The sequence below is a fragment of the Solanum pennellii genome, chromosome 7 (assembly GCF_001406875.1).
Source record: "Solanum pennellii chromosome 7, SPENNV200".
NCBI classification, from domain to species: domain Eukaryota; kingdom Viridiplantae; phylum Streptophyta; class Magnoliopsida; order Solanales; family Solanaceae; genus Solanum; species Solanum pennellii.
The window spans coordinates 70,919,243-70,929,456 of record NC_028643.1 but is presented as its reverse complement, the minus strand read 5'-3'; the positions used below and the strand labels follow the sequence as shown (position 1 = coordinate 70,929,456).

General features: G+C 29.5%; 1 protein-coding gene across 1 annotated transcript; it reads right to left on the bottom strand.

The window, feature by feature from the left end:
- Positions 1-1,029: 1,029 nt before the first annotated feature.
- On the bottom strand, positions 1,030-2,513 carry LOC107025343 (peroxidase 3-like). Its single transcript, XM_015226129.2, has 4 exons — positions 2,243-2,513; positions 1,959-2,156; positions 1,724-1,886; positions 1,030-1,620 (listed from the first exon to the last, which is right to left on the bottom strand). The coding sequence occupies exons 1-4, from the start codon at positions 2,456-2,458 to the stop codon at positions 1,202-1,204; spliced, it is 996 nt and encodes a 331-aa protein (XP_015081615.1). The 5' UTR covers positions 2,459-2,513; the 3' UTR covers positions 1,030-1,201.
- Positions 2,514-10,214: the final 7,701 nt, after the last annotated feature.

Sequence of the window (10,214 nt, the reverse complement as noted above, 5' to 3'; positions counted from 1 at the left end):
CCTCCTGTTTTTCTCTCTCCTGATTTGAATGTGTCAATTGTGTTCAATCAAATATAGATGAGAGTTTAATGTTTTATTTTAAGCTCTTTATAAAAAGGGAGAAAATTGTTGCAATTGAATTTGAATATGCCAGTACTGGCTAATTAAAAAAGTCAAAACACATTTATGACATTTAAAATCACTAGACTATAATAACTCAAAATATGTTATTTAATCACTTCATGCCTTACTTTACTTGTATATACAATATTTTTTTCCGACGAAGGGTGTACATGTGCCTACGCCCCTAGATGATATAATAGACACATATATAGAGTTTGACAATATCATTGTTATTACCTGCTCCTACAGACAGAACAGAGCTAAGTGGGGGTTCGTAGGTGCGGAGGAATACAATAGCTTTTTTATAGACCATGTATTTGTATTAAAGAATTAAATAAATATATAATTATTTAATTAGGAGAGGGAGGAGAGAGGCGAGCGAGAGATGACATAGAGTGGGACAGAGATTAATTGTATATGTATATCGATTATATAATTGTATATTATACATATGTATTTGTATAAATATACATATACAAATATGACTTATTATACAAACTAGAAGTCAACCTACGTAATTAATGAATAATGTTAGTCGTGAGTGGTAATTATAGCAAATTGTAGCTATGATGAGTAATTAAGTAGTATAAGTTTGTTTAACGATATAATTTTCCCTTTTTTTATCTCTCCCTCTCAATTGTTAGGTTTCTCCGTCTCTTCGAAACTCCGGAATTTCCTCAATGGAGAACATTTAAAATACTAAAGGAAATGAGAAATCATGCAAGCATGCTGTCTTTGAGTTTATGTCATCTGAAGAACTGGACATTAAAAACATTTTCTTCTGTTAGGAGGATAAAATGATTTTGTAGATTGATGCAAGTTTGGAGTTTCTGTTCCAGCGAACGAACAATGCAAACATCAAATGGAAAGCTCAAAAACAGGACAGTAATACTCAATAAAAAACCTCTTCTAGGAAAGGCTGCATTATACATAAAGCTCTTCTTGGAATCTTAGTTTTATTTCAAGAAAACGATCAATATATCGGAATAACTACAAAAAGAAATGATACATGTTATCCCGAATCATTCACACAAAGATTACATACAGAATACGAACACACGAATATTGGAATTTGGGAACAAAGGGAAAAAGACAGCTCTTAACTATTCACAGCTGCACAGTGCTTCCTAATCTCACCAACAGAGCCGGTCTTGACTTCAATCTTTCCCATTTTCTCCATTGCTACACCAAATTCGGCATAGAATTGTTTGAGTGATCCTTGAACTAGCTGGTTGATGAATGACTTTGTTGTCGCACTTGTTGTCAAGGCTGCATCAGATTGGAATAGCCCTCTTCTCTTGAGCACAAGCTGGAAGTAGCTAAGATCAAATTTACTGGAGCTTCCAGGATCCATTTCGACAATTGTGGTGTTGTCATTGATGGATTTGCATTTCTTCATCTTTAGATTAGCTGCATATTCGCTGTCTAGAGATGGATCTTTTTTGCCCCAAACTCCAGTAAAATTGTATAAACGTGATGAAAATGACGGACAGTGAGAGACTCCAATGGTATGTGCACCTAATAGAAAATTGTACATAGTAACAATGATTTTTGTGAGAGTATGGAAAGTTTTCATATAGGATAAGCAGAAATGAGCGCGGATGTACTAATTTAAACTTACCAGACAATAGTACCAAGTCTTTTAGGTCAAGACCCTTGCTGGCAAAAGACGTCTGGAGACTGGAAAAGTTACTTGTCGGAGGAGGGATGTTTGCCAAGGCTTCCGAGGCGTTTGATATTCTTCCATCTCTTCTACCAGTTGGAACCTTCCAGTAAGGGCCTCCCTGCATAAAAAGGAAGACAAGATTAAGAACCTATTTTTCAGCCCGCAATATGGTTCAGAGTTTTGTACTTACTGTGACTACAACAGAGTCTCTAGCAACCAAGGCAACAATATCCGCACATGACACAACTCCAGGGCATTCAGCTTCCAATGCTTTCTTCACACCATCGATAAATGAGAAGCCTCTCAGCGTTTGATTAGGAACAGCCACTTTTTCAGTCTGGTTTTTAGTGCGCGAAGTGAAATTCAGGAGTACAGAACCATCACAACCCTGTTAAGAACCCAATAAAATAAAATCAGGAAACTACATTATCACTTTAAGAAATGCACTCTTCATAAAATGAGGTATATACTTACCCTGACAAAGCAATCGTGGAAATGCATTCTGAGCAACGCAGGTGCAAGAGACGGAGCCTTTGGGATTTGCTTATACACATAATCTTGAATTATCTTTTCTGCTTGCGGACAGCTCTTTGCATAGAAGTTGAGCTGCAACTGACCATAGCTAGAACCAACTATTCCTAGTAGTATATACAACACTAGAAAATTACCCAAATCACCAAATTTAGACATTTATAGTACTGATTACTTCTTTTTGCAACTTTTGAAAGAGATATTTTTCTTTGTTGGAGATGCTACACATATCAACTCCAAACAGATCAAAAAGAATTTATAGGCATATAGCTTTAGCTAACTTGCATTAGTTTAAGAAAAAAGATTTGTTAGAGTCTGTCTCTTTCATTCAATGAGGTTAATATGTCATGATCATATTAGACACTTTAAACAAATAAACACTAATTTGATAATATCATTATTGTTACCTGCTCCTGGAGATTATAGCTACCTTCATAATGGTGCCGCTACCAAAAAGAAATAAAAATTAGTGGCAATAAATATACACATTAACAATGATTGCTAAAGTTTTTATCGGCATTGATTAATTTTTCACTGGATCAAATATCGTTATAGGCTCTAGAGACATTGCTTAAAATACATATTTAGCGGCAATTAAGCTCTTGTTATTATTGTCTAAATAGAGTAAAAATTAAGCTTTTTTTTTTTGTATATTATTGTTAAATTCATGGATGTAGAGGCCATTTCATTATTGTTTTTTTTGTTGTGTGTATTAAGAGATAGTAGAAGGTATTTGGTATTAGTAGTTCAATGTGCGAATCAAAATATGTTAGTATTAATTCAAAGTCTACAAAAAGTTGGAACATGAATGTATTAAAATGCAACAACTTCACCAGAAACCACCAAACTCAGAGTAATTTTATTTGCTTTGGTATTCTTTTCCTTTTGTATGCCTGAAGATAATTTGACAACATAACTAAAAGAGTCATTCCATTAAAGCATGAAGTCTAGTGTCTAAGTCGATTGATCATCATGATCGAGTCACTTGCTATAATTCGGGATCTTACCATTTTTAGCTAACGAATTGAGAACCAAAATAAGCCTCAAAAATATAAAAGTAACCAAAATAAGTCACTATTTTAATAAGTAACTAAAATAAACTTAGTGGAAAAAAAAGTTTCACTATATTTAAATTTTCTAAACGTTTTCCGTTAGTGTCATACCGTTTATTTTTAATATATAACGGAAATTTTTCTTCCACTTTATAAAGTGGAACTTTTTATTCCACTTTATAAAAAGTTACCTTTTCGCCTTCACCTTCACCTTCACCTTCTCTCCCTTTCCTTTTTATGGCTCCCAAAAAAAATCACTTTGAAGATGGTCCCAATCCGACAGTTTGAAGAGGCCCCACACTAAACAAATTGAAATTTTGGAGTAGCTCAACCCGACAACATAAAACTCATATTCGTTGCTTTAGGTGCAAAAATAGGTAAGATTGCAGCGTTGTACCTGTAGGGAAATTTTATCTTTTTTAGAATGTGGTTTTGGTTTGATTTACTTTCAACCTTAGACTTAATTTAGTTTTGGTTAGGAAGGCATCTAAATTCATTGATAGAAAACTTTAGGTTTACACATCCTATAAAAGTTTTAATAGTAACACTACTTCAAAATCATACGAAAATAAAAGGGAAAAGGGTCTGATATACCCCTCAACTTTGTCATTTAGAGCTGATATACCTCTTGTTATGAAAGTGACTCATATATACCCCTGCTTGTAAACAAATGGCTCACATATACCCTTTTTCTCTAACGGAAATGAAAAAATAATAATTTTAATCTAAATTTTTATTTTTTTTTCTAAAAAATATAATTCCATATGAGTAAATTTAATCCTCGTCAAACATTTTTTTTGACTTTTTTTTGTTTCAATGACTAATTTATAATTATTATTTTGATAATCAAATTTATTTATGTTTCACTAATATTCTTGTAAAACTTATTGTAGATGACCAAATTTTTTCTTCGAATACGAAATTAAATTACAATAAACAAAAAAAATAGTTTAATTTTTTTTCTTTAAACTAAGGAATGAAAGAAAAAACAAAATAAGAATAAGAAGCTCAAATAATTATAATAAAAGAAGTCAAAAAATAATTTATGTATGAAAAAAAATTAAAATATACCTTGAACTTTGATAGAAGAATCATATATACCCCTAAATCATTTTTAAAAAAAATTAGAAGTAATAAATATAAATTTAAAACTAATTTTTCAACATCCGTTAAATGAAGGGTATATGTGAGCCATTTTGTAACGGCAGGGGTATATGTGAGCCGTTTGTATAACGGTAAGGACATATATGAGCCACTTTTATAACGAGGGGTATATCAGCTCCAAATGACAAATTTGAGGGGTATATCAGACCCTTTTCCCAAAATAAAATAAAATAAAATAAGAGGCAGAATAGCGTAAAATATAAGACAAAATAAAAGTATCTATGTCATAAAGTACACAAAAATTTATCTTTTTGTCTAGCTTTAAGTTGAAAGATTTTCTGATTATTTTTTTTTCCGAAAAATATCAACAAATCTTCCATAATTTTTTCATATGGTGGATGTTATTGTTTGACTATTTCTGCACCAATATGTGTCTTGGCTATCAACATACAATTAACTACTGTTTCAGGATTGAAGTGTTTCAAAGCTTCCATGAACCTCGGCAACTAGGCAAAAAACCCTCCCAAGTACCATAAACTTTTTCAAAGCCCGCTTGCAACCAAGATAGGCTTTTCTTTTACTTACTGAAATGTCATATGCTTTAAGAACAGTTGTTTGACAGTTTTTGATGGGAAACCTGAAATTAATAATAATATTAATTATCAAATAAAAAATGAATATTTTCTTATTAAATAAAAATCATCTAGGGATAAAATAGTACCTTCGCGTTCTTTCTATATCAACACGGAGGATCATCTCAACATCCAAGTTGAAATGCCCTTCAAGGCACGTACCCATATCACATGTAATTTCTTTAATATATCTTCCAACTCTCTTCATGTTAGTATGTTTATCAATAAAAGAAGTCAACCTAAATCGACATCCTTGTTCTACACGCCTGCAAACAAGTCGCCATAATCTCTTTGTCGATTTAATAACAAAGCACTCCCTTGCTATCTTCAAATGTAGAAGTTTAACTGCTCTTTGCAACTGCTTCTTTGAATTGAATAACATGTCTTTTTCAATATAAATAGCATCATTCATGAAATCTTCTGGTTCATGCCACGTAGATTGTGACGTATACTCATCATGTGTATCACCAAAGATATCTGGACTATCCCGGAGATGATCAAGATAAGGAATTTCATGATTACGAAATGGACTCATGGACATTAGTTTTGGAGATCGATTGGGAGTCAAAAAATCATCATCACTAGATGATGCCTCACATGGAACATTATCTCCTGATTCCTCAGCATTAGGCAAATCATCACTATCACTAGATGATGCCTCACATGGAACATTATCTCCTGATTCCTCAGCATTAGGCAAATCATCACTATCACTAGCTGAAGGTGAGCCGTAATTAGGAAGGTCACGATCATCGATATTCACAGGATCAATGGGCTCATCTTGTGTAATATTTTCCCTATGTATGTAAAAAATATATAAATATTTGGCCCATGCAATTAACTTACTCAAATGAAAAAAAACAAGTGTTAGACATAGCGATAATCATCTGCATCAAAAGTAGGCGAGACATGAAAATTTGAGGATGTTCCAACATTTTCCATCATTTCAAAGTGTGAGACTGACCAAAATAATTATTTAGTCCATAACTTGGAGCAATATCTCTATCTTGCTGAGGTAAACCGCTACAAAATATGTAATAATAAGAATAATAAATAATATAAATTAATAAATAATTGACAAAATCAACAAAAAATAATCGAAATATAATAATTGATCATTACCGATCACTTTCATTGATAGTTTCCTTTAAATCAAAATTATATCGGCCGGTAAGAATATTTTGATAATGTGTTATTTTAGAAAAATCAGTAGATGGAGTTATCGGAAATCCATCAATGCTATTACGTTTTTCTAATTAGGGATGGACATCGACTGATAAAGGAGAACGTTGTTGACTAATCTTAGGCTCCTTCCTAACATAGATTTCAAGTATTGTTAACTTGATTTGATCTATATATTCATTTGGAACCCTCAAAAAGTCGGTCAACGATTCGTCATTATAGATAATCCACTCTCCAAAATTTACTTGTCCTTGTGATAAAAATGAAGTAGGATATTTTCCGACTATAATCAAATTATAATCCGTACTGTTTATACCCATTCTTTTATAAATTGATGAAATAAATTTATGATATCGGACATTAATTGGATATTTAGCATTTTATTTGGGAGGACAATTATAACAAACAGTATTTCCGTCATGTATAATTTCGTCATCCCAATAAAATGAAACTTTAACTTTAGGTGTAGAAGACATTTTTTTAAATCGAAATGAATAAATATAGAAGACTTTATGTTGTAGGTGCTATCAACTATATATAGACGTCTTTAAATAGAGATTGAAAGATTTTTCAGAATAAAAAAATAAAAATACATAATGAAATATTTTTTTTCGTTTTAATGACATATCAAAATCAATATAATTTATATGATAACACTGAAAAAGCTTCTTCAAGACGTGAAAAATATTCTTCTTATAAAGTGCAATAAAAAGTTCCACTTTATAAAGTGGAATAAAAAGTTTCACTTTATAAAATGGAATAAAAAGTTCCACTTTATAAAGTGGAAGAAAAAACTCCACTTTATAAAGTGTAAGAAAAAGTTCCGTTATATATTAAAAATAAACGTTATGCCATTAACGGAAAACGTTTAGATTATTGGATATAGTAGAACTTTTTCTTCCACTAAGCTTATTTTAGTTACTTACTAAAATAGTGACTTATTTTGGTTACTTTTATATTTTTGTGGCTTATTTTGGTTCCCAACTCTTAGCTAACAGATTAATAAAAAAAATTCAGTTGTCCTAGCCTTATTATATGTAATGTTGAAAAAGAAGAAAACTGACGATTGGAACATGTCCAATGCAGCTGGCTAACGTGTCTGCATGCAGCAGGTGTTGATGATGAAGGAAGCTGAGGATTGGAACATGTCAAAGGAACATGCCCAACAAAGGTGACTAACGAGTTACAACATTGCTGTAGAATTAGAGTCGCACTAGGATTAGATTTTAATTATATTAATTAGTATTATATTTCGACTAGGATTAGATTAAGATTATATTACGACTAGGATTACTATTAGAATTATAGTACAACTAGGATATAATTATTTACAATTATTTTAGTATTATAGTAGTAATAGGTATTGTAGTAGGACTCTAAGTATAGTTAATTTAGGACTCTACAATTCTCTCCTATATAAGTAATACTATATAAGTAATATGTTATTAACATTATTATTCATCAATAACATCATTATTGATCAATACGATCAATACAACAAACATTGATTAATATATCAATACTATAAATATTGATCAGCATATTAATACTACCAATATTGATCCACATATCCACCTATCATGATTGATCAAACTATCAATATATCAATACAATTCTTAATATTTCTACACGTAGCGGTCCCGATTTGTTATTAAAATGCTACGAGAACAAATAAAAGCATGAAATTAAATGATAAAGAGTATAAACATATACCTAATTCAAGAGAAAATAGCTATATGCTAGGAATTATAGACAAACTAAGAAAATGGTCATTATGAAATTATAAGTTAATGATTTGTTTATTTCTAACTAAAGAATAAAATTGATAATAGATTGATTGATTAACTAAGAAGTGAATTAGTAGTTCAATTTAGAAATTTTAATTGAATGTAGTTGAATTGCATGAAAAAGCAAATAGTACTAAATAAAATCAAACAATTCACAATTTGAATTCGGAGAATTAAATTGGTCAATATTATCTCCATATATGCAAGTTCAAATTTATATTTTATTTAGTTATACTATTTATTTTAATTATATAATTGCAATTTTCATATGATACTTACGCGCACTCAGAGGCGGAGCCAGAATTTTCGATAACGGGATTCAAAATCTGAAGAAATAGACATACTAAATAGTCGAAGTGGATTCGACATCTACTATATATAGCTAAACAATTATTTTAACCGTATATTAACCGTATAAAATAATATAATTTTCCGCCGAAACCACTTAAACATACTGTGGCTCCGCCACTGCGCGCACCTATCTTGTGTGAGATAGTGAGGTTGTATCTATAGACAATGGACTCGAAAAACAATTTCAAAAATATATTTGATGAAAACAAATATGATTTAGAATTTTCGAAAAAATATTTGAATCAAAACAGATTTAGAGAATATTTGAAAAAAAATATTTGAAGATTATTTCAAGTTTCACCGTAAACAACTCTTGCAACAAATAAAGTGAGGTTTCCCTCATTTTTTTCAGTTTTCTTGTTGTCTTGGAATTCTTTAAACTCTTTGGACAAATAGAAAAGATTAATATAGTATCGGATAGAGTGTATCAACACTATTGTAATATAAGATTGCATTTCAAAAGTCAAATCAAATTATTTGTGCCGAACTTTAAAATTTTCAAAAATCAAACTAAACTAGTAAATTTTGAATTATTTTTTTTTCAAGTTTTTGGATTTTTTTGATAAAATATTCATACAAACATATAATTAACTTGTGCTCCAGATATTTTTTAGTTCAACCAAAATACAACTATCTAAGGTATTTTTCTTAAGAAAATAACATAAAATATGAGATGAATGATGACATTACAATATTCAATATAAAATAATAATTAACATATAAAATAAATATTGTGAATTGATAAGTCATAATGAAAATGATTATAATTTAAAAACACTAAATTATGCTAAAGTAAGTCTAATAAGTATTAATTTAGTTTTATTTCCTATGTATTATATTGTCATAAAAGAAATACAGAATGTTACAACAACAACAATATACCAGTAAAATCATATTAAGTGCGATCCAAAAAGAATAAAATTTATGCAAATCTTACTATTACCTTTTGAAGGTATAATGTTATTTCTGAAGACTCTCTAATCAAGTGCATCAAACACAATTGAAAGAAGAAGAAAATATTGTTGAAAGCATATCAATAAATAAAAAACCAAAAAAAGAGCATTGTAAAGTCTATAAAAAAAAGTAACAAACAAAATAGTGTGAAAATATAAAACGTTAGACACATAAAATTAAAATTAGTTAAATCAATAAAATAAAAATTGAAAAGAATTTATCAATTGATTTGATATATTATTCTTTTAAATTTGTTTCAAAAAGAAAGATTTATTTTTATTTTTGTAGCATTTTTTTAATTCTATTTTTCACATTCTATATTTAAAATCACAAGATTAACACTTTGTTTGGATCATTGTTACATATTGTTTCATAATGTATTGTATTGTATTGTATGGTAGATATAATGTTTGGCTAGACTGTATTGTTTGTTGTTATTTATTACATTTTAATTGTTTGGTTTGATCGTATCATACTGTATTGTAATTTATAAATTTACTAAAATATACTTAATTATTCTAGGGTAAGAGGTTTGACTAGATTTAAATAATTAAGATAAAGGGTAAAATAGTATTTTGAAATATAATGTAAATATATAATTGAAAAAAGAAATTAAGTAACAATGGAATCACACCAAATTGGTTGTTCCATAAAATATGGGTTTTCATTGTTACGTAACAATGAAATTTAACAATACAATACAATACATTTTAAGTAACAATCAAAACAAACATTGTAGTTATAGTAACGATACAATACAATACAATACAATGGATAATAATAATCAAAACATAGTCTAAGAGATATTTAGTAATTGACATATTATCAATTTAACGTCATAATATATATATAT

What these genes read in the sequence shown, in the direction of transcription:
- LOC107025343 (XM_015226129.2), bottom strand. Translation starts at nt 2,458, where the DNA reads ATGTCTAAATTTGGTGATTTGGGTAATTTTCTAGTGTTGTATATACTA. An exon ending in GAGACTCTGTTGTAGTCACA is followed by an intron (nt 1,887 to 1,958) that starts GTAAGTACAAAA and finishes CTTTTTATGCAG; the next exon opens with GGAGGCCCTTACTGGAAGGT. An exon ending in AGACTTGGTACTATTGTCTG is followed by an intron (nt 1,621 to 1,723) that starts GTAAGTTTAAAT and finishes ATTTTCTATTAG; the next exon opens with GTGCACATACCATTGGAGTC.